Source organism: Rhineura floridana, chromosome 14, assembly GCF_030035675.1.
Source record: "Rhineura floridana isolate rRhiFlo1 chromosome 14, rRhiFlo1.hap2, whole genome shotgun sequence".
In the NCBI taxonomy this organism is placed as follows: domain Eukaryota; kingdom Metazoa; phylum Chordata; class Lepidosauria; order Squamata; family Rhineuridae; genus Rhineura; species Rhineura floridana.
In genome coordinates, this window is record NC_084493.1 from 3544273 (window position 1) to 3571070 (window position 26798).

At 42.0% G+C, this 26798-nt stretch overlaps 1 protein-coding gene across 8 annotated transcripts in view; it reads left to right on the plus strand.

Moving 5' to 3' along the window:
- Positions 1-30: 30 nt before the first annotated feature.
- DENND4A (DENN domain containing 4A) overlaps positions 31-26798 on the plus strand; it is a 76374-nt gene continuing 49606 nt past the window's right edge. For 6 of the 8 annotated variants that reach the window (XM_061595066.1, XM_061595069.1, XM_061595071.1 and 3 more), the window contains exons 1-10: positions 31-247; positions 10216-10545; positions 11046-11295; positions 15406-15475; positions 18374-18543; positions 19358-19599; positions 20356-20422; positions 23598-23656; positions 24412-24556; positions 25649-25824. In XM_061595066.1, the coding sequence (XP_061451050.1) occupies positions 10238-10545; positions 11046-11295; positions 15406-15475; positions 18374-18543; positions 19358-19599; positions 20356-20422; positions 23598-23656; positions 24412-24556; positions 25649-25824 (1487 nt within the window). In that variant the 5' untranslated portion in view covers positions 31-247; positions 10216-10237. Of the gene's footprint in view, positions 271-10215; positions 10546-11045; positions 11296-15405; positions 15476-18373; positions 18544-19357; positions 19600-20355; positions 20423-23597; positions 23657-24411; positions 24557-25648; positions 25825-26798 lie in introns of all 8 variants that reach the window. The other 2 variants (XM_061595067.1, XM_061595068.1) reach the window with 2 other exon arrangements.

Consider the following 26798-nt stretch of genomic DNA (forward strand, 5'->3'; position numbering starts at 1 on the left):
CGCGCCTCCCCTCCGCCATCCCTCCTCCCCCGTCAGAGCGCCCAAGATGGCGGCGGCTGAGGGGACGCGGGGAGGGAATCCCGCCTGAGGCGCCCACGCGCGGGGAGAAGGCGGGCGCTGCTGCGTGAGGAGGAGGAGGAGAGGCTGCCACAAGGGGCGATGCTGGCTCCGTGACGGGCAGCCGGCGGCGGAGACACCGTTTCGGGAGGTGGAGGCGGCAGAAGACGACCTCGCTGCCCGCGCTCAGGTAAGCGGGAGCCCCCGCCTCAGGTAAGCGGCGGGCAAGAGGGCGCTGCGCGAGGGCATGGCAGAGGCGGCAGCGCCGCTTTCCCTCGGGGTGCCGCCGGGGACGATGCGCGGCTGCCTCTCCGTGCTGGAGCCGAGGAGGGCGGCTGTCGCTGCTGCTCTTCGCCTGGGATGCTCCGGACAGGGCGGGGGGCGATGGCGGACATGCCCCTTGCGAGCGTCTCTGGGTGGCGAAGTTGTTGTGTTCTTAAGCGGCGGCGGCGGCGGCGCGCCTTTGTGCGTGGAAGACAAGCGGGTTGATGCTTTCAAGGGGGAATGGAGGGTGGGCGGGAGCTCCCAGCGCCAGGAGACCCATTGAAATGAACGGGCGTCGCGGCTTGACAGGCCCATTCATTTCAACGGGTCGCGTTGGCTGTAGCCCGGCATTCTCACCTTGTTTCCATCTGCCTGTGTGGGACTGGCTGGAGCGCTCAAGGGAAAGGAATAACGGGCTGCCCGTCCGAGGCTGAGCCTGCGTGGAGCAGACCTATTAAGACGAATGGATGTGACGAGCTTGTTCATTTCAGTGGGTCTACTCTGAGGAGGGCTTGGACCCAGCCCAGTCATTTTCATCTTACCCATTTATGACTGATGCAGAAGTATTCAAAGGAAGGGAATATTGAATCAATTATTTCTGTCTCTTCGTGGCGAAAGCTGAAGCATTCCAAGGAAGGAAATAATGCCGCTGATGATTTTGTATTCAGAATTTGGTCGATGTTTACATCTACATGTGAATGCTGATCGTGCCTCGGGAACGTCTGAAATGTACATTTTCTTCCTTTTCAAACGCCAGCATATTAAAAGAATGCTGAATTCCTCTTACCCATGGCGAGGTGGCCGGGCAACATTCACCAGCCTGTCTTTTGGGTGTGGGGGGGACTTTGGGAGTGTCTGCTGGTCCATGCCAACATGCACCAAATTCCGAGCATTTACTAGTACACAACAGATGTCGGAACTTTCCCCCGAGGTTCGGTTATGCTCTCGTGTGACCAAGAATTTGATGCTAGGATGGGATGAGGCAGATGGGGTTGGCTTGATCCAATGGCTGGGCTCATCGAGAACAAGGGGAAACTTTAGGCCCACCACCACCTCTCAAGAGCATGCATTTGCTTTTTCCTGTATGAGTGAGTAGTTGATATGCACTCCTGTGTAGAAGAGCAAAGTGAACGTAGGACACTGCCTTATTGCAAGTCAGAGCATTGGTCCATCTTTCTCAGTATTGTTTACACTGACTGGCAGCAGCTCTCCAGGGAATTCTCTGGAATCTTTCCCAGCCCCACCTGGAGGTGCATGGAATTGCATTTGGGACCTTGTGCCTGCAAAGCATTTGTTATACCGCAGAGTTTTGGTCTTGTAAACTCAAGTGCTGCTCTCAAAGACCAAATGCATATTTACTCAGAAGCAAGTCCCATTGTGCTCAGTGGGGCTTCCTCCCAGTTAAGTGTTAAAATAAGAAGAGTCTGGCTGTTGGATGAGACCAAAGGCCCTCCTAGTCCAGCATCTTGTTCACTTGGTGGCCCACCAGTTGCTTCATTGGAAACCCACAAACAGGAAACGAGAGCAACAGCCTTCTCCCACTGAAGTTCCCACTGAAGTTCAGACACATGGCGCCTCTAATCCTGGAGATGGTATACAGCCATTATAACTACTATCCATTGATAGTTTTATCCTCCATTAATTTATTTAATTCAGGGCTGTTCCTAAGTACAAAAAAGATTGACAGGCCCATGTCACCTATGCTCATTTATGTGTATAGATGTCTCAGGGTGAATTAAGATAGCGGGTAGCTGGGATCTTGCAACCACCATGCTTTGAAGTGTGCCCAGCCATCTTGTAAGCCTGAGGTTTTTAATCTGTGGTTAACATGGGCTTCAGGGGGTCTGTGAACTGGGTGCCAAAAAAAAATACTCCAATGCAATAAACTCAATTGTGTTTATTTATTATGGGGGTCCATAGCTGTCAGATTCTCAAAGGGGCCCATGACCGGAAAAAAAATAAGCAAAGTAGATTTTTAAAAACAAGTTTAAAAAGGGGAGGAAGGGAGGCAGGATATCTGGGGCCCAATGCAAAAGACCAGGGACTCAGGCCTCCTGTGCCACCCCATAACAATGCCCTTGGTCTAAACCCCTTTTAAAGCCATCTAAGTTGGTGGCCATTACCACATCTTGTGGAGGCAAATTCCATAGTTTATGCTGTGTGAACAAGTGCTTCCTTTTGACTGTCCTGAATCTTTCCTTCATAGGAAGTGATTCATAAATGAAATTCAGCTTCATTGGATGATCCTGGATTCTTGGGAGAAGTCATTTTCTCTACCCCTTATGCATAATTTTATACACCCTTTCATGTCACACTTTACTCACCTTTTCTGTAAACTAAATAGTCCCAAATGTTGTAACCTTTCCTTGTTGGGGAGCTGCTCTGGTCCTGTGATCATTTTGGTTGGCCTTTTCTGTACCTAGTCTAGCTCTACACATAGAGTGTGTGTACACATGCGTATGCACACATACAGTGTATCTTGATGTACAACATGGTCAGAGACCTGACCCATTGTGCTTCTTTGATATGGTCCTTATGGTATGCAAGCTCTCCTCCATCCTCCTATACATCACTCTTTCTCTTGAAAGGCATGGTACTTATAGTAGCACTTGTACAGCACTTTTGTTGTTCAAAGCACTGTACATTTTTCCCTTTGAGGCCATTTCATTTGTTTTCATTTAAAAAGTACCATGAACACAGTGCCCAGTATAACTAAAGAACAATGTTAGAACTTCAAGATTATGCATTGTAAAAAGAGAGAACTTTCGTAACCTATGAAACATAAGTGCTCTGTATACATTTATCTCAATATTATATTACAACAGCTCTGAAAGGTAGGTCAGTAGTTATTACCCAGTACTGAAGATGAAAGGGCAGAGGCCGAGATAGCAGCTTGCCCTAAAGGAGTTAAAGATGAAATTGAGATTTGGACTGGGTATTACTTTGTCTTTGGAATTTCTTCTGTTTCCGATACCCTGACGTGTGTGAGCATGCTGTTGGGAATGGTGTGTGGGTTTAGCTTGTGAGGATTGTTGTGAATGTGCAAACAAACCAAGCAATCATTTGGAGCAGCTGTATTTAAAGTTTGGTAAATGGGTTGGTCCATTACAAAATAATCCGCAAGGGTAGTAAGATGCCAGCTATACAGTAAGGCCCCGCTTTTCAGCGGCCCGCTAAAACAGCTACTTTCAATTAGAGTAAGGCCCCACTCATACGGTGCTTGTTCCGCTTTTACCGCATTTTTTGGGCATCGGGCACCATTCTATTGAATGAGTTCCACTTTTCGGCAGGTTTCACTTTTAGACAGGGGTCTGGAACGTAACCTGCCGTATGAGTGGGGCCCTACTGTATAGGATTTACCAGTTTTCATAGATAACGTGAACTTTAAAGGTAAACAGAGCTCTTTTTCAGCAGAGATTTTTTATTTTATTTTTGTTTAAATTGGGGAAATGTGAATGGTAGGATATGAAGATGCTATGTTAGAGGCATGCTTTGTAATCAAATTGTTTTTATCTATGTCATTATTATAATTGTCTTTATATATGCAGTTGTTTGTTTTTATTGTACTGTGAAATTGCTTTGAGCTGCTTCATAGGAAGTGATTCATAAATGAAATAAATAATTATGATGATGATGTATGTGGGGCAAGCAACTGTTTGTGCATATGTGTGTATTGGGAGGGATAGTGTGCTATTTGACAAAGATGGCACTGGCACCTGTTGCTGGAAACTTCAGGAGGGGGGAGTACTCTTGCGCTCAAGTCCTGCTTGGAGGCTTCACATAATGTGCATCTGGTTGGCCATGTGAGAACAAGTTGCTGGACTAGATGAGCCACTGGCCTGATCCAGCAGGCTTTTCTTATCTTATGAAGCTGATGGAGGAAGCGAGGCTGATCTTTGAATTTAAACTGGGAGGGGATAAATAGGGAAAATACTGGGATGTTGGAAAATGTGGCTTTATAGTTGATTGGAATGTCTGGGAGAAGCTTCCTCTATTCACTTCTTGAAAAATCTTTGTGTTGAGTAAAGATTACGGGTGGTATTGGGGTATAACAAAGGCAATAGTGGGCAGAATTTTACAAAGCATTGCAGCAATTCTGATATTTCTACCTCCTAGGATTTTACTTAGTCTTTATAACTAGTCTTCATCATGCATCAGCAATGTGGATTTTTTGGAAAATTCTGAACTGGAAAACTTTCTGGATTTTTTTCATATGCAAATTAGGGTAATTTGTATAGAAAAAAAATCAGTTTGCATTGAAAAAAATTCTGTTGCCCTAGAGAGTGATTTACTTTAGTATGTTTATTTTACTTGTATTTAGTAAACAAAGCTAAAAACTTTGAAACTTCCAACCTTGCCTAATATTAAGTTGCAGTTGGCATCCATTCATTGTTACTAATGAACTCATGAAAGACAACCTTTTCTGTGGAAAAACAAAGCACTGGAAAAATTTCCACCCCACATAACTGTCATACACTAATTTACTCTTTAATGTGTGGGGTGGGTGGGAGGTATGCGTGCCCATTATTTTCTATGTGTAGAGTACTTTTGGGAAGGGCTTATGATGCTGTCTTTATTTAGATGCCTGGGACTTGTTTTATTTTGGGAAAAGCGGTCATGCAGTTTTGCCTCCCCCTTCCCTGTTTCTGGTTGAAATGGTAGCTTTGCATTATAATGGTAGCGTATTTGACATGAGAGGGAAATCATTTTGTAAAACACAAAACTTTTAAACTGCTGCCAGTAACGATTACGTGGTTGTGGTGTTTAATAGTCATCCATAATTGGGAACTGCATTAATGTATTAATGTTTTTTGCATGTCAGCCAGAATAGACTTCTGAGATGGAGACAAAACCTTGGGGTTGTGTTTACGTATGTTGATGTTGACGTTTTTGTGTCTGTCTCTCTCTTTCTCTTTTTTATGAGGCTATGCAGCACTAGGGACTTGAACTGAGACGAGGATGAAGCAAGGCAGTCACTGCCTATGGCTATAAATCATTTGTAGACATTGATTTTGAGCAGCCCTCTAGTGACCCTGCCCTATTACAAACATGGGGAAGAGCTGGTCTGCAATGGAGGAAATAAACTTTGTGTCCAGAAAACCTGTGCATTCAGTTGATCTCAGGTAGTACAAAAACAACATCCAGGCACACGGACACATACGTCCCAGGCTGGCCCAACACATTTTGATGCTTCAGATGGAAAATCCGAACAGCACCCATCCTTCTGCTAAGTAGTAAGGGCTGCCATCCACCAGGGAGTTCTCCTGTACCTGACTGAAACCAGCAGGAACTGTGGAAAGGTGTAGCAGGAGAACTTGCCAGTGGATAGGGGAAAGTCTGTAGCTCTGTTAGAGCACCTGCTTTCCATGTAGAAATGCTCATGTTCAGTTCCTGAAAACTTCAGGTAGGGCTGGGAGAGACTCCTGTGTGAAACCCTGGAGAACCACCACCATTTAGCGTAGACAATACTGATCTAGATAGACCAATGGTCTGACTCTGTATAAGACCGCTTCCTTTGATTGTGCCCTGTGCACCAGAACTGCTCATCTCCTACTCTGCTGCCCTTAGCAGCACCCAGGATGTGCCAGCAGCACCAATCTCTTCTTGCTTCTTGCCAGGACTGCCTCTGCCCACTCTCTTATTTTGTGTGTGTGGATTTTTTTTGCTATGAATTTCTCTTGGTTACCTACAGCAGGTCACTTTAAACGTAGATGAATTAGTGTACCTTGTCTAACATAGCAGCAGTGTATGCTCTGAGTTTTTTGTGTGTGCTTGTCCTGTTGGTATTAACTAGAAAAGTCAGCAGGCTAGATACTAATAACACTTAACGGCTTCTTAATTATGTTGGTGGCCTTGGGCCCCTGCTAATCTCATGCTCTATTTAAAGAATGCACAAATGTGTCTCTGACCCACTCCCAACCAAGATGTGTGTTGATGTGTAAGCTGGAAACTGAGTCTTTGTATTTGGCTATTGAAACTGAATGTTTGAAGTAAGCATGATGTGTTGGACAGCTTTTTTTTGTAAATTTCACATTTTCTCCCAACTCTTTTGTCAGCCTGTCCTTACATCTTTCATTTTCCAAATGATTAAATGCAGAACAAATCTGCATAATCCTGGTATGTATTACTGTGCTGGTATGACAGTGCAATCCTAACCATGTCTACTCAGAAGTAAGTCCTATTGAATTCAATGGGTCTTACTCCCAGGTAAGTGGGGTTAGGATTGCAACCTCAGTCAAATCCTCAAAGTGGGATGAGGAAAATTGGTTATAGTCATGGGCAGGTGAGCTCAAATTCTAATTGTACTAATTATAACATTGTCTTTTAAAGTTATATGAAGATTCAGAACTATATTGCTAAATTTAATCATTCGTATGTAAGAATTCTGTTAAACATTCTTCTAAAGAAGATGTTTTTTGGAGGGGGGAGGGAAATCAGTGAAGGCTTTTACATGGTACTGCCAATGAATGACTTTCTGGCAAAGCTGGTTGCAGGCTAGTGCCCTAAATAATGTGAGGATTCCTTGGGATCTCTGTAATTTCTTGTGGAGCCGGATGTACAGTATTTATAGGAAACAGAGCCATAGAAATATCAAGGGCAACAAAGTTACTACTCTGTAACTCAGGGCAAATAATTTCTTTTGCCTAATTTGTAACTCAGGGCAACCATTTCTCCTCCCCCCCCCCAGAGAGAGAGAGAGAGAGAGAGAGAGAGGGAGGGAGGGAGAGAGGGACTGAGACTCTTGCTGAACTGGGATATTGCTAGATCCTATGCATGTTTGCTGACAATTGAGTCCCACAGGCAGAACAAATTTTGGCAAGGTAAATTGTGTGTGTGTGCACGTGTGTGTGTGTTTGTGCCAGCCTGGGCAGAAGATAATTTACAGCTGTTCCCCCTTTATTCACCCCTAAAGAACAGAAGAGGCAGCTCTACACACACCTCTTGGTGTGCATGGAGTTTCCCCTTTAATTGAAGTGAATGGAGAAGGCCTTGACATGAACCTGAGAAGAAATCCTGATCTGTTGATACTGGTGAAGGTTTGCAATGACTTTAACAAAATATGGATCATTTCTTCCCCAGTGGGAGTTTTGTTGGATATGTGCTTTGGAAATGGGAAAGGCTAAAATGGATTGCCCAATCTCTGTAAAAATTGTAATAATAATAAAAAGATGACATTGATATAATCTTTGTTTTAAACACACTGCTTCAGTTTCCCAGAAGTGAAATCGGAGGTTCTTGGGCAACTGTTGTGTGACATAGCAGGAGGCTGAAATGACACAATCTTAACTGGTTTTTGGAACATTGAGTCTTGCAATCGGAAATGGAATGTGTAGGGTGCTTCTGACATTCCACAGGGGAATAAACAAAAGCATTTCTTTTTATCTTTAAATGTGTAAAATTGTTAGGATTAGGCAAAACTTTAATTTTTCAGAAATGGACTGGAATGAAATTCATTCTCTTTAATACTTGTAAGTTTATTTGGTCTTAAATCAATAGGAGACTATTATACTGTCCAAAAAGGGAAACCTCATTAAGTTCTGTTTTCAGAATCTGCAGTTCACTAAAATCCTAGCCTGTCTCATCTTTGAGAATTAATAATTTAGAAGGGGGATTATCTTATTTTATAGAGATTGGATGGAAGGGACTTTTCAGCTCAGGGATGAATCATCTCTGTTTTCTCTGTTCTGCTAGAATGTCTGGTTGGCTTTAGACAACTGGGCAAACTCTGTACATCTGCTTAAAATGGTGACCGGGAGGGAGAGACTATTTTTAAAACAAGTAATTATATTTGGGAAAAGAGTTTGAAATAGTATCAATTTATTTCAATTAAAAACTAAATATCTACCCTCTTTTATACATAAGCTGATACCGATGTGAGTGACTGTGTGTATGTAAACAGGACAAGAAATCCCTGAGTAGATGCAGGAATATCTCAGATACAAGCTCATCTGCCCCTTTTCAGACCATTCTCTCTCCCAAAGAGTCTGTTATCTGTCTCCACCTAATCAATACAGTATTGAGACTGATTGATGTGGTATGTGTTCTTATGTTGACAGACAAGATCTCTTCTTATACTTCCATTGGATCTTTCCTTTAATGACCATAAAGTGCACCATTTTGACTTACTCCATTTCAGTATATCTGCACATAGACATAGTTATTCTCTCCCCCAAGGGGACTTTCTGGACTGTAGTTCTATGCAGTGGCTAGGGATCTCTAAGAGAAAATGCAGCCACAGACTTAGGAAAAACAAGAGCCATAATGTCATTGTCTTTTTATCCAGTGCTTTTTTTAAAAAGAAAGCTGAGATTATCAGGATGCTGAATTCTGCTGCCAGTAGCAAATTCTGCAGCTTTTTTCTGCTTGCACAGAATCTGTATCAAAGTAATGAATACTGTTTATTGATAAATTGACTATTTTGTTTGTTTGATTTCCAGCTTTATGCTGTTAGGATTTCCCAGATGGAATATGTATTCGCAGTTGGGTTTGAACTGGAAGGATAACAGAGAACTCTGATTTAATGCTATGATAGAGAAAAACGTGTTGTGCGTCTTTGTGGTTAGTGACTTTTCGGAAGTCTAAATAGGGAAGGAAGTTTCCTGTGACGAGGACAGGATGGGTATATAAGAGCAGTCTGACATTGCCCAACTGATTAAGTGATGGGAAGCTTTTTTCTTTTTTAAGAGTTTGGAGCAGGGTTTCTGTCTTCTATCGTCAATGCTCAAAAAAACCCCTGAGGTTTTGCATGTGCCCACAGAATGAGTAAGTTGCCTGCCATACATCAGAAGAGGGGGAAAAGAGAGGAGAACTCTTTAAACTGGTGCTTGAAGAACAATTTATTGATTCAAGTATGCTTGCCAACAGGTTAAAAATAAGTATTTTTCAGTGGTAACTGTAACTATCTGTAAATGCAGAATAAAATCAATAAGAAAAGAACAGTCCCATCACTGAATGGCTGATATAGCAACTATAAGACCATTAGAGCACAAAGTGGATAAAGTGTGCAGTGAATATTATGCAATGTATGTCAATCCCATAAATAAAATATTAAGGCAGTTCTGATAGAGCCATCATAATCCATCCTATAAACACCCACTTTCTTGTTCTGTTCTGGTCACAGGTCACACAGTACTGCAGGCTTTTGAGGCACCACAAAAACCTGCATAACTGTTTAACCAGATCTGGTAATGAGATGAGGATGTGCATCATGAGGAACAGTACCTTTCTTATACCAGTTTCATCTCTGAAAAATCCACTGCCTGTCTCCAGCTCCACTCTTGTCTCCAAGCTGTCATTCACTGGCAATTTGTAGTCTAACTAACCCAGTTCTTTCTTCCTTGGTTATACATGCTTTTTACCATTTAAATGGACATGCTTGTCCATTATGCATTCTGATATTGCCAGGATGAAGACGTTTGTTGTTGTTTTCATTCTGCTTTTACCCACTGCTGTAAAAAAAATTTGAAGGGAGGGAGGTGGCAGTGGGTAAATGACTAAGCTTCATTGCATCATTTAAGCTGTTAAGAGCAGGTGCTTATGCTCTGTAGCGTTAGGAAAATGTCAACATTTCATTTCATTGGCACAAGTTGTTTCTGAGGATAAGTTTTCATTGAATGAGCATTTAATATACAGTAGGTATACTCCAGAAGAGGTACTGCATTCATGCTTATGTTATTGAAGCTGGAACTTGGGTGTGTAAGCGAAGTACTGGAATCCATGTTCTTATTTCATTATAAAAGTAGAGAAATGTCTGTTTTACACAGAGCAGAACATGGCAAAGTCATCACAGAAAAATGTAAAGTTTTTCACTGTGTTCTTAACATTGGTGGTTTTCAGAAATATTATTGTGCATTCAAATTTACCATATCCCACTTTTCTTTTATTCTTTGCTAGCCAGATCTTTCTGTGATGGAAGATGGAAGACAGAGGGGCTCGTGTTGCTGACTACTTTGTTGTGGCAGGATTGACAGATATTTCAAAACCACTAGAGGAGGAAATCCACTTCAACGATGCGTGTCACAAACTTGCAAAGCCAAAAGAGCCCATCACAGATGTGACGGTGATAATTAAATCTCTGGGGGAAGAGGTGCCTCATGGATACAAATGCATAGATGTTACTCCATCAGGGCTGCCAGCGGACCTCAACAGTGGCAGCCTTGTAGGACCACAAATATATCTGTGCTACAGGAGAGGAAGAGACAAGCCTCCACTTACTGATCTGGGGTGAGTAACGTTACTGTTTTTTAATTATTCCAATAGCTCTAATGCAGCTTTTCCCAACTGTTGGGTCCCCAGATGTTGTTGGACTATGACTCCCATCAGCCCCTGCAGTCAGCATGGGCACTTGTCAGGAATGATGGGAATTGTAGTCCAGCAACATCTGGGGCCCCAAAGGTTGGGAAAGGCTGCTATAGTGAGTAGCGCTGATAACTTTTTATTTTTTAAAAAATGGTCCATTAGATACCAATTGGATCTATTAGTTAAGATGGTTCTAGTGTTTAGCAGGCAGAATCTGGGAAGAACCTAGTGGATCAGGGATGAAGCCTGGAGAATTTGGCAGTTCAGGGGAGGAGCCAGAGTTGATATGCTGGGCTATGGGTGGAGCCTGGTTGACCGTGGTATGTCACAGGCAGAGCCTGGCAGGATTTTTTTTTTTTTTTTGCCCTCAGTACTGTTTATCTGTCATTTCTAGATACTTATCCTTGACTTGTATTGTCTTCTAGGGTTTTATATGATGGAAAAGAGAGATTAAAACAGGGTTGTGAAATCATCCAAGTCACTTTACATGGCCGCCCTGCAAATATCAGTGGTGGTGCCTCATCGCAAAAAGTATACATCACATTCCGAAGAGCCTTGGAGAACATGACCCAGAATACCTTGGCTGTCACAGACATATGCATAATTATACCAAGCAAGGGAGAAACCCCGCCACATACGTTCTGCAAGGTTGACAAGAATCTGAACAACAGTATGGTAAGGTGAATTCTGCATTAGTAGAAAATACGTTCCAGTGTTTGTAATATATTATTATTTAATTTATGTACCACGTAATGCTAAAATAGGCTTCTAAGCGGTTTACATTTGCCATGAAACCCAATTTAGAGTAGATGTATTTATTTCTAATTAATCCTGTTCTCCTGAAAAATTCCAGAGGTCCTGTGCCAATCTGTTCTTCATGCCTTCTCATGATCAGTGAGCACTCGGTAATCCCTTGTAGGGTTTCATGCTGTGTTTCCAGTGTTCTCTGTTCTTTGCTCTGTAGCAGTGGATCCCAAACGTTTCCCCCCCACTGACCACTTGAAAATTGCTGATGGTCTTGGTGGACCATTTAAAGTTTTTTCTGCCTGTTGCAATAATTGTCATGTGCTCTGCTTGATGCTGTGTGATTTTTAATTGTATTTTATTGTTTCTTTTATTTCTTACATTTTTTGTATTACAATTTACATTCCATAGAATTCAAATGGTAATGCAATAAAATACAATATAACAGACAAAAGAAGTAACAAAATACAATTAAAGATCAAAATGAATATGTAATGCAGACAAGCCACAGGCCCCAATGAAATCTGAAGACCGCTGGTGGTTCACGGACTACAGTTTGGGAACCCCTGCTCTGTGGACAGCAGTATAAATGAAAAAGCTGCTTGCATTGTATTTATAAATTTATCTGCACAGCCCTAAAGTAAGAACTTAAAAAACGTAAGAATTGCTTTGCTGGACCAGACTGAGGTCCATCTAGTTCATCCACCACCAACAACCATATACTTTTGGAAGCTTGGAAGCATGACACAAAATGACAATAGCTGTCCCCAGTTTTTTGTTCCCAGCATCTGATAATTAGATGTATGCTGCCTATGAATATGGAGGTTCCATTGTTGTTGTCTGATATGCTGAATACCAAAATTATTTGTCATATCAGTGTTTGTCAGTTGCCCATGTCCTGCTCCACACAATGTGATTGGAACGTTGTCTAACTATTCCTGGTGCTCATTGTCAAAGTATTAATTGTTCACATACTAAATAGGGGTTTTCCCAAGTGCTCATTGCTTTAACAACTTAAATGAGACCAATACACTCTACCATCTTCTGCAACCCTTTATTTACACTAGAATAGATGTGGGAAACCTTTGGTCCTCCAGTTGTTGTACAATTACAATTACCATCAATCTCAGCAAGTATGGCCAGGAATGATGGGAGTTGTAGTTCAGTAACATCTGGAGGTCCAAATGTTCTCCACACCTGGAATAGAACATTGGGAAGCAATTAACTTGTTGCAGCCCTTCTCTATCATGGGTGCGGAACCTTTGGCCCTCCAGATGTCACTGAACTACAGTTCCCATTATCCCTGGCCATTGGCCATGTTTGCTGGGGCTGATGGGAGATAGAGTTTAGTATCATCTGCAAGGCCAAGAGTTCCACACCCCTGTTCAATATGATTAGTCAGTTGCACAGAAAAGTATATAGGGCACCATTACTTGGTTTCAGGTAGTGGGTTTTAAATAAAAGCTGAAGAGAATGGAATGGATTTCTGGTCATAATGCTGGTTAAGTAGAAACAGTATGACTCAGATGCTCTGTGGCATGAAAGGCTGCTGTTAATGCACTGCTGTCTCCCGTCATTTTGGCTTTTGTGAGAGCAAATCATTGTCAAGCTGTTTGATATTTATTTTATTTTTTTTAAAAAAGACTTTCCCACAGGGCTTAGCAAGCCCTCCTCATGTTTATTTAAACTGAAGGTTGTCCTTTATCTCAGTGGTCTATAGTGCTGTTTTTAAATGATATAAATGTGGCTTGGGCCACTTATTAGGATAACAGTAGAATCATGTGTGTGTTGGAGGGAATGAGGGAAACATGATACACACAGTACTCGTGATAAAGAAAAGTGATTCAAAATCTGGACTTGATAGCTTATCTCTTTTTAATTTTTTTTTTAAAAAATAAGCTATGAGGATAAGCAAGCCATAGCGTGTAGAATCATAATTCTCTATCTTATAAGCACATCTGTTAAGCTCGTACTTTTAGAACACAAGTAATATATAGCAAGATCAAGATTACATGTCTTCCTGTCTATATCTAGATTTTGCAAAATACAAGTTTATTATAAAACAATTTGTGGCCCTCCAGATCTTGTGAGGCTTCCACTCCCATCAACTCCAGCCCCCACTGCCAGGGCTCAGGGATGTTGGAAGCTATAGACCAACAACACCTGGAGAGCCAGAGGTTTCCCATCCCTGCTATACTAGATGGTCTAGAAGAGGCCAGTTGGAGATAAGTGGTCTACTCATGTCAACTACCTCTGGACCTTTGAATATGAAGCCCCTGGCAAAAGCACAGTGCCAAAAAAGACAGGGTAACTTAGAAGACAATTCTTTAAAATGCTTGTGGCTTCAAGTTATGAAGGACTCAGTTCACAAGATTTCAGAATTCAAGGGTGTTTAAAGTGGGAATGTATACTATTTTCTAAGCAAGTTAACAGAGCCTGTTTATCTTTATGAAGATGACTTTTAAGTCTTTCATGATTTTCACTGATGGCATATACTCATTTCTTTTCCCATAAGTGGGAGCTCCACAAGGTTTCATGTAAATTGAAGTCATCCTGATGCCACTCAAAGCAGTGGGAATAAATTTTGCTTTTCATTTCTCTGGTATCAGTGTTGTCTTAGCTATTGTAAAACATACACCAGACCAGAACAAACTACAAAATCAAGTGCATTTCATTTGTAGTGCCTGTTATGATTCATGTAATGCATTTTACATTCCAAAAGTGTTTATGTTCTGCAGACATCTGTCGTTAGCCCTTTTTTATTGTCTTCATTTGGGTTTAGATGTTGTGATAAAATTTAGCAGAATACTATAAATTTCTGTTTACTTTGACATGTTGCCAGAAGCAGAAGTAAGCTAGTGCTGTTCAAAAATTATGAAATTGCATGACATTTTGTGCTAAAAGGGAGTCATGGAGTGAAAAATTACAGGTTAAGAGACTCAAGCATGGTTATAAAAGACTTAAACATCAGCTTGAATCAAGTGAAACGGCAAGCCCAGAAAAAATGTTTTTTACCTTCATCTGATACATGAGAGTGCTTCCATTATTCATTAAAATAGTTACATTGATTTTAAAGGAGCAGAATGGGGTTACACTCCCCCTAAAGGAGCAGGTTCGTAGTCTGGGAGTCGTTCTAGACTCTTCCCTTTCACACGAGACTCAAGTAGCCTCGGTGGCTCGGAATGCGTTCTACCAACTTTGGTTGGTAGCCCAACTACGTCCTTATTTGAGTAAGGAGGACCTTACATCAGTGGTACATGCTCTGGTAACCTCACGTTTGGATTACTGCAATGCGCTCTACGTGGGGCTGCCTTTGAAGACAGTCTGGAAGCTACAGCTAGTGCAAAATGCGGCGGCCAGATTGTTAACAAGGACCAAGCGGTCTGAGCATATAACACCTGTTCTGGTCCGCTTGCACTGGCTACCAGTTTGCTTCCGGGCCAGATTCAAAGTGCTGGTGTTAACCTATAAAGCCTTATACGGTGCAGGACCACAATACCTGTCGGAACGCCTCTTCCACTATGAACCGGCCCGTACACTGCGTTCTGCTACGAAGGCCCTCCTCCGGGTCCCGACTCATAGAGAGGCCCGGAGGGTGGTGACAAGATCTAGGGCCTTCTCAGTGGTGGCCCCCGAACTGTGGAACAGTCTCCCTGAGGAGGTTCGCTTGGCGCCGACATTGTTATCCTTTTGGCGCCAAGTTAAAACCTTCCTCTTTCCCAAAGCATTTTAACTTTTTGCATTTTTAACTTAATTTAATTTATTTCTTGTTATGTTTGCTGTTACTGATTTTTTATTGCTTTATTGTTATTGTATTATATTGTTCATTTTATTGTATTTTGTTGTTCACCGCCCAGAGAGCTAATGCTAGTCGGGCGGTATATAAGTTTAATAAATAATAATAATAATAATAATAATAATAATGTGACCTTATACATGTTGTCTTATCAGGCTTGTTTACCCCTCTCCCTTGTGGTGTTGAACTCTGTCTTCCTACACTACCTAGTAAATTAATTTGCCTATTCTGCCCTTCTTTTGCAGTGGGGCTCAGCAGTGTACTTGTGTTATAAGAAGTCTGTGGCACAAACAAACACCGTATCATATAAAGCTGGTGAGTCACTGTAGTTTTTTTAATGTGTATTGGTTGCACATAGTAGACCAATTTTATTTATGGGTTAATTCTTTTATGGAAGCTTAGACTGGATTTACATCCACATGGGCAAATTCTGTAATATCAAGAAGAGCGAGAATGTAATATCACTTTGAAGGACTCTTATTTGTTATGGACAGGATTCAAAAATACCATGGACTTCATTCTATGGGCTTGAGGGGATTTTGAAGGTTGTTGGTTGGTTATATTTTTATCCCACTTTCTACACAGTTATTGTTTTCCAAAGTGGCTCATATCAATAACATTTTTTAAAAAATAACTAAGAGACAGGTCCTGCCATCAAACTAAAGAGATGAGAGAGGCACAAGGGGAAGAAGGGAGTTCAGTTTTTCAAGGCCGGAAAGAAGTGGCGAGCTATAAGCAGCCATTTATGTCCTGTACAGGCCAGGTCGCTCTTCCCTTGCTGGTGTTGTTTGAATAGTGGTTGCATTTTCTTCAGCAGGACTCTCTTCCTCCACTTTTCTATGTAGCAAATGACTTTTGAAATTAATGGGAGTTCCAGTAATAGTTTTTGATATGGCATAATGGAGCCCCCCCCCCAGTCTGTCATAGCTGTGCTTATGTAAAACAAAATTTGGGGGGCACAACCCTTAGTCACTTTGGTTGGGATCTTCCGGAGACACACAGGTGCAATCTGCCAAGTAGAGAATCTCATTCTCTCATTCAAGCTTGCCTGGGCAAGCCCAATTGAAATGAATGCAGCATCAATTAAGAGGCTTGTATACAGTTTGCCATCTACTGAACAGACAGAGGAAAATGTTGAGTTACTTTGTCTGATTCCATTGCTGGGAAAATAGGCTCTTCTATTTGAGAGGACGTAGTGGGATAACTCCATGTATGAGCATCTTGGAGGAAAGATTGATAGGAACACAGGAGTATGCCTTATACCAAGTCAGAGCACTGATCCTTCTAGATTAGTATTGACTACACTGACTGCAGGAGCTCTCCGTGGCTTCAGATCTTCTGCCTGAAAAGCAGATGCTCTGCTAATGATCTACGGCTGTTCCCCTAATGTTATACAAATATGTTAAATATGTTTGGAGATTAATGGAATCCTAGATGCTGCAGTGGTGGAATCCTAGATGCTGCAGTGGTGGAATCCTAGATGCTGCAGTGGTGGAATCCTAGATGCTGCAGTGGTGGAATCCTAGATGCTGCAGTGGTGGAATCCTAGATGCTGCAGTGGTGGAATCCTAGATGCTGCAGTGGTGGAATCCTAGATGCTGCAGTGGTGGAATCCTAGATGCTGCAGTGGTGGAATCCTAGATGCTGCAGTGTGGCAGTTGATGAAGGGCTGCTGTTGTCTTGCTTTCTGAGTTCCTTTGCTTCAGTTGTCTCTTTAAAATTGGTAGCCTGTGAAGGGCGTGTGTCTTGCTTTTTCACTTCCTCCTAGGCAGTTGTCTCTGAAAGCAACCCTTACCCAGGAACCACAGACCAGTAAACCCCTACCCCAAAGACTTTAATAACTAAATAATACAAATCTTGTCAGGATACTCTTTGTACTTTTCAAAGTTCAACACCTTTGGTATCCAAAGTAGACCCACTGAAATTAATACATTTCAATGGGTCTACTCTGAGAACGACTGGCATTAGCTTACAAACCCTTGTATTTTTCTTTTCATTAATATTTTAAATTGCTGGGCCAGATTTATAAGGGATACATATAGGAAATAGGAGGAAGAGGAAACCACTGAGGGTAAATAGCCAAAGCTTGTAAGAAGGGTGTCAGGAGGACTACAGCTCAGAATGAGCTTAGGTTTTCAAGAGATGTTAAAAACAACACCTGATTTTCGTTAGCTTGACCACTTTTGATGATTTCTGCATGAAATATGACAAAAGTCAAAAAGCATGATTTACTGTGCATGAGCCAATCATACCTTTGGCTCCACAAGCTAGAGGGAGCCCCCAGCTGACAAACTGTTGAGGTGAGTTCACCAGCAGAGCAAGTTCAGCAGCAGGGTGAGGAGGCCAGGGCACCCCACACTGCCCATCTGTCTCTTGAGCTAAACAAAACCCAAGCTTTCAACAAATTAACTCAGTAGACTACAAAAGAATTATGCAGGTAGGATGCCAGCCAGTTGTGGGGGCTTTCCAGTGTTTTGTACTGTCCGTAACGGTAACACATATGACTGTCTGCCTGTTGGACAGAAGTCGTGGGTGTGCCCTCGGTGCAATGAGCTGCTGGCTCTCTGGGAACCAGTTTGTTTCCTTGAGGCCAAGGTGACTGACCTGGAGAAGGTGGGAGAGGCTGAGAGGTTTGCAGACGAGGCCTTTGGGGACCTTATAGCTGTGTCCCACTCCCAGGATGATAGCTCTCCTGTTGTCATGGAGCAAGAGAGCCCTGGGGAATGCTGAAAGCCAGGACCGCCAAGTTTTTGTCATTTTAAAAGAATTGTTAAATATTTTTGAAATGTTAACTATGGTGCTAATGTTGAATTGAGAATGTAGTTGATTATTAGACAGATGTGTAATTTTCCTTTTCTTTTGTGATGTTGGCTCTCGTAAATTTTCAGGAGCATGGTAAAGCTGGACCTCATAAACATTTACAGTGCAACTGGAAAGTAAGTCCCATTGAGTTAAATGGGTCTTATTCCCAAGTAAATGTGTATTATAGCTTTACCTTGAAGTATGACCCATTTAATTCAAACTTCCTTCTGAGTAGGTATGTGTAGGATTGCACTGCTGGGTAGGGAAATAGAGATGTTAACAAAATAAATGGCTAGTTAGAATGCTCATTGATAGTTCATTGTGTTACATAGGCAATGGCTCCCTCATTTTTTGTAGTATGCTCAGTAGAGTTCATGTCTTGTAGTAACTTGAAAAAATTGATTTCTCTAGGTCTAATATGTAGATATCCAGAAAACGACTACGATTCATTTCCCTTGCCAGAATCGGTACCTCTTTTTTGCCTTCCAATGGGTGCAACAATTGAATGTTGGCCATCGAATAGCAAATACCCTCTCCCAGTATTTTCTACATTTGTACTAACTGGCGCTTCAGCTGAAAAGGTATGGATAAGTTCACCCATGACTTTCCCTTTTCTCAGTTTCAGCAATTCATCAGAAAAGGCTGGAAAGCTTGAAAGCCTATCCTCTGATGACTTCACATGGCGGTTAGTGATAGACTTAAATTGATTTAACCACCATTCTTTCTCCATGAGGAACCCTGGTTGCTCTAGTTCTGTGAGGAGGGTTAGAGATCAGGATCAGCTCCGTGTTTGAGGGGGGCCCAGGCAAAGTGCCCTTGGAGGGGGGTGCTCCTCTGTTGGTGGAACAGGGTGGGCTTACCTGGAAGCAGTGCTGTAAGCAGTGTTAGATGGTTTGGGGCCACAATTTACATTTCCGTAAGGCCCCTCAGAAACTCTGCTTTGGAGACGTTGGAGGAAATTATAATGGCAACTAGACCCAGCGCCCTTGTGCAGCTTAAAGCATGGGGTTGGGGAGCGAGGGAAATAAAGAGAAACAATTTGTAGGGGGGCCAGAACTAGCTGTAACTAGTGGTCCCTTCTAAAGTGTTGAGGACCTTTCAGCTGCCCACTTATTGGGACCCACAGTTTGAGAAGTTCTGCATTTGTCTGAAGCAGTTTGAAGTGCTACATGCATGCATGGAAAAAACTTTTTCTTGGATCTTTACTTTGTATATTTGCTTCTCCGAGTTGTTTAAAGTGTTTTCATAATATTTATTTCAAGAATTGCAGTACATTAAAGTAAAACTACTTGAGAAATGTATATCCTTTGGAGTTGCTAGCCTTAGGTCTGAAGTAAGCACTTGATAGTTGGAGAAAAAGCACAACGGTTAAATCAAGTGTGTTGTTGTTTGCAGGTCTATGGTGCTGCTATCCAATTTTATGAAACCTATCCTGAGGAGAATCTCACAGAAAGGCAAAAATCTCAGTTGGGTTTAGTGGATACTCACGATCAGAAATCTGCTAGCTCCAAAACAGTCCAGACGAATAAATGCATCTGCCTTCTTTCTCACTGGCCGTTCTTTGATGCTTTCAAGAAATTTCTTACTTTTCTGTATCGTTATTCCATCTCTGGTCCACATGTCCTGCCCATTGAGAAGTAAGTTCCATGGGATATTTTTCCTATTTCACACCAGTGCGGTTGTAGTACAGATTTATTAATTCAAGGCAGCCTCTGGGTACAGCCGAGAGTGGACTCTGTCCAACCAGTAGCCAGCTAGGGTCGCTGCCTCTCATCATTGGTTTGATTAAGATATTGCATCAAACCAGGTTTAAGTAAGCTTAACTATGGGTGGTTTAGATATCATGCCAAATCATGGTTTGGTGGTATGTGAGGAAGCTTGGAATAAACCTCAGGCTTGCATACTGCCAGCTAGAAGTGGCTTATAGGATGGTGCAGAGCCACTATGCTAGTTTCCTGGCAGGTGGGTCACTGTTGCTTACCAGGTGGTGGAGAGGCCGGTGCAGTGTATATGCACCAGCAGAGCTAGTCTGGCACTCTTGGTTATGTGCCTGCACCACACCAACTTCCCTGCTCCTAGCCTCTCCTGGGAAGCAGCAGTGACCTACCTGCTGGGAAGCTAGCGAAGTAGTTCTGGCCCACCCAGTGAACCACTTCTGTTCCCAGCAGGTTGCTAGATTGTTCCCCCCATAGCTTGTCCCTACTCCTTGCACCTCCATGGATCAGGCAGGTCATTCTGGGAAACTCTGCACTGATGTAAACAAGCAGAATTGAATGGAGCCAATCTGCTGAAAAAATGTCTTTTTTTGTTGAACATACTTGAACATAATAGAACCTATATTCCATAAACAGGTTCAATTTATTAAGCTGAAATAATTATTTCTTCTTTCTCAGACATATTTCCCACTTTATGCACAAAGTTCCGTTTCCATCCCCGCAGAGGCCAAGAATTTTAGTCCAGGCAAGTGTACATTCACCCTTTACTGTTGTTCAATTTTGAGCAGGCTCATGCCTGCATAGACATCACTAGGTTACATGATGACTTTGGAGGTGAATGTGTGAACTGATTTGATTGAAATGAAGCATGTCTGAGGTGATATGAAAGCTCTGTCAATGGTGTTTGATCTGTGATGGCTCATTTACACATGCATGTCTCCCTTTGTTGTTGTATCCTTTAAGAGAGATATGTAACCCACATATGTGTTTTGATATTTACTTTTTTATATTTTATTATTGTTGAAAATATTGCACATTTGTATATAATTAGTATTATTGTTATTAGCCACCTTGGGTGCCTAGTATGGGAAGGCAGGATATGCATTTAAATAATAATATTTTTAAAAATAGATAAGCCAGAACGTAGTGGTAGACTTTTCTTCTTACCTAGTTGATGTAGAGCGGGGGTGGGGAACCAGTGGCCCTCCAGCTGTTGTTGGACTCCAATTCCATCATCCCTGACCATCGCTCATGCTGCTGGGAATGATGGGAGTTGGAGTCCAACAACAGCTGGAGGGCCATAGGCTGCCCCCAGCCCTGCGGTTAGAGGTGAAGATGAATAAGTCCTATGTCAAGCACCCTCTTGTGTGCAGCTGTGATGATGTTTTCTCATCTGCATCAAATACCCCAAACCTCTGAGGACTGTTTGCCATGTCTTAAGATTTGCAGAGGGTTCTATGTCCTTTTCTTAGATGCCAGTAGAAATCCTGGTTAAGGGGCACAGTGGCATACTTCATGTGTAGGGCTGTTTGTCAGAGTGCCAACTCTGTAATGTATAACCACAAGAGTTGTTGTATATTTAAGGCAGCTGGGTTTTCTAGCATTTTACCGCTGTAAAGCAGGAACATCCTATCTGTCATTAAATCAAGACAATTTGTCCTGTTGGCATGAAATTTGACACGGTGAATCTACCTGGAAAGAGAGTATTCTCTGGACAACTTTCGAAGTGGGGGGTAGAGGAGAATGGCAACAGTGAAGAGTTACTGAGGTGCAGCATTTTAAACAATATTGAGTCCAGGGCTCTTCTGTTTTGCAATAATTTTTCTTCCAACTCAAAAGTTATGCATCTTCTTTTTGCCAGTTTAATCCTATAAAGAATTCAAGGCTGTTGCTGGGGTCTGCCCTTTACTGGATTTATGCAAATCCATTGTGTGGATCTGCCACCAACAGTATATTTGGTCTTGATCCTGGTGATTCACATGTGGTCAGGTGGAACAAATATGAGATAGTTCTTTCTCTTCTATATAGATTGTATGCTACTTGGACATGCACCAAATTGTATGTTTATTTTCTTTTGTCATTCTTGGTTAAAGAGAGCTACCATCGCAGTGTTTATATGTATGTTTTGGAACACTGAATTGTGATAATAATTTTTAAAATCCATAGTATATTTGGAACATTATGAGGTTTCAAAGGGCCAAATCACATGTGATATAGGAGGTTGGTAATTAGGATCTCCTGCAAAACTGTTTGTAGTAGCTGTGACGCCCTTCCCTGGCTCTCCCTGTCAGGTTCCTACCTGCTCATGGTTACTGCCTGTCTCTAGGCACCACCAGGGACTCCACCAGTCCGGACTGTCCTTTTTTATGGTTTCCCTCTCCGCTCTAGCATAGATCTCAACAGATCCCCCTGCTAGGCAGCACCACCAGTCACGTCCTATAACCAGTATTCCTAGAGACTCTGCCTGAGTCTCCCTCAATTAGGTTACCTCTGTGACTGCGTGCTTAAGCTGTCCCAATCCCTTTGATTTACTCAGACTGCTTATAATTCTGGTTTGCTCTGAATACTTGTGGTGTTATAGTCTTCCCTTCACCCGCTGCCACCATTTGCCACTCTTCAGCCTTGGTTATTTACCTCACCCTCCCTTCGGGTCTGTGAAACCCCAGCCAAGGATCAGGCCTCTGGTAAACCAAATTAAGTATTTATTAAATAACACAGATAACAAAGATAACAAGATTTCTTCATAAGGCACATAAGCATATGGTTTTATCTAATACTAATCCGAACTCTACCCCCTCCTTCTCCACGCTCTCCTGACAAACAACTCTCTCAATCCCACCAACGTCCACCTCACATCCACTTCACATCCACCCCACATCCACTTCACATCCACCCACCCAGATTTACCTGACATTCTTCCTTTTATACTGTCAGCCATTTTAAACATTCAGCCAATCATCCAGCATTCTACTGCCCATTCACTCCCCCTTCCTCTTTCATTCTACTTGCCATGTATCTCCTATACAACCAGCACTTACCCTATTTACACTAATATAGGAACATCACATTTCCCCCCAGCAGAACTATAGCACTGTGGGGGAGAGGTGCCCACAGAGTCATTTTCCCCATTACAGTCCCCCCCACCATCTAAAGCTGCTATTTGGTGCTATCCTGTGTAATAACTGAAAACAGAAAGAGTGGGTGCACAGAGGCAAACTTGCAAACAAGTGCAACATCTGAAACTATAGAACACATTATTGCTTACATGGCACGCAAACGACATGCCGTAATTGACTGTTTGTATGTCTCTCGATGTATGAATGGATTTGTGAGCTCTTTAACTCTTCTCTTAAACCAGAGGTGTTTTGATCATAGAATTTGGATATTTTTCTAAATTATGTTTCTGAAGAAACCTTTGGGAAAAGGATATCAGTGTTAAACTATTTAGGTAGTTTGTTAGCAAATAAATAGGCCAGGGCTAGCTTAAACTGCATGAGACTTTGGAACTGGACCATAACTTCTTTTTCAGTTTAAGTAGTCTTCAAAATATTAACATGAAGGATACGTATACTTTAAAATGAAGTTGCTATGGATGGGACAACAGTATTTATTTTGTGAGGGTAATAAATGTTTGCTGAAATTGTCTAAATAGTAGTAGTTAGGCCAATTTGATATCCCAATACTGTTTTCCAAACATATTGTAATAGCTTTAGTTTTTGCCTAAATGAAATAAATTGTAGGGATCCCTTCTATGAAGTACGTAATGGCTATTTCCTGTGTATGCTGCTGTTAGATTTTTCTTATATGGTTTAACTCTGTAATACCAGGTAATGATCTTACATTTGTTTACGCTTTTCTTCAGTAATGTATTATCTGATGTCCAAAAATGTAAATATAAAAAAAACTTGCTTTTTTTATAGCTGTCGCCTCATGACAGTCTGATTCTTAGTCAGCCTATATCATCACCTCTCCCACTGAGGCAAGTAAATATATATACATGTATATTTGAAAAAGTGAAGGATGGGAGGGCTGAAGGATGGGAGGGCTGATTGAGAAATTAGTGGTGTGAGACAACAAGAAAAAAGGAGTATTCAGAGTAAGAAAAATTAGTTTCTCCCCCACATTTTTTAACATCCTGCTGAAAAAAAATTGCAACTTTTTGAAACAACTTTTTCTCCCCATGAAGAATAACTTAATTTTAGAGTAAGAGCTCTAAACAACTTGTAACACTTAGATTCTAACTTTCTCTTTTTGTGTACTTCAAGGCACACCTTTTTTTAAAAGGAGAAGGGGAAGAGTTCTGGAAGTACCAGATACAAAACTGCTTTTATGTATTTTCAGTGCTGTGTAATTTTTGTGTTACAATAGTCATTTAATGGTCGCTGTGGTTTAGTGTTTAGGGCAGGAGTAACCAACATAGTGCCTTCCAGATGTTTTGGACTATAGCTCCTGTCAGCTTCATCCAGCACAGTCAGTGGTCAATGATGATAGGAGAGTCCACAACAGTTGGAGGACACCCTGTTGGCTATCCCTGGATTAGGCTGTTGGGCTTAAACCAGGGAGCGACAGATTCAAATCCCTCCTCAGCTACAAGGCTGAATACCTTACAGGGTGGTTGGAAGGATGAAAAAGCTCCTTAGTGGAAGGGTGGCATAAAACTATAAAGCATAGTATAATGCATATATGCATAAATAGCATTTGTCGATCACTGTTCATTTCTTCTTTGTCTGATAGTGGTGGCAAGTTTTCTGCTCTTCTGCAGAACCTTGGACCGGAGAATGCAGTAACTCTCCTTGTTTTTGCTGTGACTGAGCATAAAATCCTTATCCATTCTTTACGACCTTCTGTCCTTACCAGTGTAACGGAAGCACTTGTCTCTGTAAGTAGCAATGGCATTTATCCAGTTAAATGACTATAGAGTGCCCAGGCTGTAAGATCTCTAATCTGTCCTCTGTATTTATTAGCAAAGGTGTATATCTATATATATGATATGATGGCCAGGATCCAGAGCTCAGTAGAAATGTTTCTGTGAGCCCAGGGGCTTTAGGCTATTTCGCTTGAACACCAGCTGCATGTCAAACTCAGGGGGAGTTTCAAATGCTGTTTACGCTACAGCATGAAGGTCAGTTGTTCAAAGAAATAAAATCAAAAATTCCTCTGAAGTATCACAAGCCCCTTGCGTAAGTCTACGTAGTTCTTTGGGTCCTGGCCTCTGTTCCGTGCTGAGGGTCATGTGTTAACTATTTTGCTCTTTGGTTTGCTTTTTTACCTTCCAAGGATGTTTGTGCAGATGGGCTGCTGAGGGAGTTTGCCATCTCCACCTCAGCGTTCTGTTTCTCTGCTTTTCATCCGGTTTCAGATTGTTGGAACAATCTTGGGTGCAATCCTTCCAGAAGTGATTCAGTGCAAGTCCCATTAAAGTAAATTAAGAGTGCTCTTGGGCTACTCCCATTCATTTCAATGGGGCTTGTACAGGAGAACTCCCTGGAGGCAGTGGAGGCTGGTCCATTTGGGCAAATGGGGCACTGCCCCACTAAACTTGGCCTGCCCTCAGTCAGGCCCCACCTGCCTGTCTTACCTGTTTATGGGGGGATGGACTGGCTTTTCTCCTCCTTCGTCTTAGAGTTCCTTTGAAGAACTCATTAGGGAAGAGGTTGGGGAAAATACCAGAATTAGTTGGATGCCTTTCATTGGCTTTGGCTCCACCTGCCCTTGGCCTCCCTGCTTTCTTCCCTATGCATCCCAATGGGCCTTTGTCTTATCTCCTAGTACTGGACATTTTAATAAATGGGAATTGCTTCACTTTCCCTACAATATTCAGTTTATAGCTGCACTGATGTTAACTGAATTTGACAGCTAATGTTCATGCTGAAGGTGCTTAATACATGGGAAATGGTCTGGGATTGTGATCTTACCTTGAAGCACGTCTGTTTGCTTATAATACATATATACTTCTCTCTCTCTTTTTAAGATGATATTTCCTTTCCACTGGCCCTGCCCATACATTCCTCTCTGCCCGCTAGCCCTGGCAGATGTTTTGAGTGCACCGTGTCCATTCATAGTAGGAGTTGATTCAAGATACTTTGATCTCTATGACCCTCCACCAGATGTTAGCTGCGTTGACCTAGATACAAACACCATTTCACAGTAAGCATTGAGCACTCTTCTTTACCATTTTGTAATAACTTAGCATCAGACACAGAAGTGAAATCTAGCTTTTCACCCCATCTCCTAGTTCTGCTTATCAAAAACTGTGGGTCCATTTACACTTGCATCACCTCATTACTCAGCACTGGATGACTTGGAGTTGAACATGTGATCTGATTCCGTTAAAAAGCCTTGTGTCTGAAGCCATGAGCGTTCGTTCTGTGACATTTAGGCTGTGTATGTACTGTACACTTAAAGCACATCCCACCAGAGCTTGGAAAAGTTACTTTTTTGAACTGCAACTCCCACCAGCCCAATCCAGTGGCCATGCTGGCTGGGGCTGATGGGAGTTGTAGTTTTAAAAAGTAACTTTTCCAAGCTCTGCATCCCACCCACCCCTACAAGAAACCTGGGAATCTTTGTTATGGGAGGTGGGTGTTGTAGCTCTGTGAGGAGAAAACTACAGTTTCCAGAACATTTGGGGGGAGCACATAGTGCTTTAAATGTATGGTGCATACCATACATGTGTGATGGCTGATCAAGTCACAATTATCACTGTTACCTAGCGCTTATATAGTGCATCTCAAATGTTGAAAGCACTATATCTATATTATATCAGTGATCCTTACAACAGCCCTGTAAGATAGACCATTGTTACCTTCATATTCGGGCTGAAGCTGGGACCATAATGGTCTGCGTAATGACATGTGTTGATTTCCAGACATCCCACCACCTGCCTCACATGCTTTGCTACAACGTTATACTGGTTACCTACACCCATGCTACAGTTATCGTGGGATAATTCTGCAAGTATAGACTTACTTTGTTACCCTAAGCTTTTTTCTTTGCACTGTTCCTTGCTATAGAAATAATGCATTAGTAGATCATGGAGATATATTGGCTGCCTCAGCTCTTGGCCTTTGCCAGTGCATGGAACACATTCTTAGTAATTAACAGATAGTCTCCCACTAAGC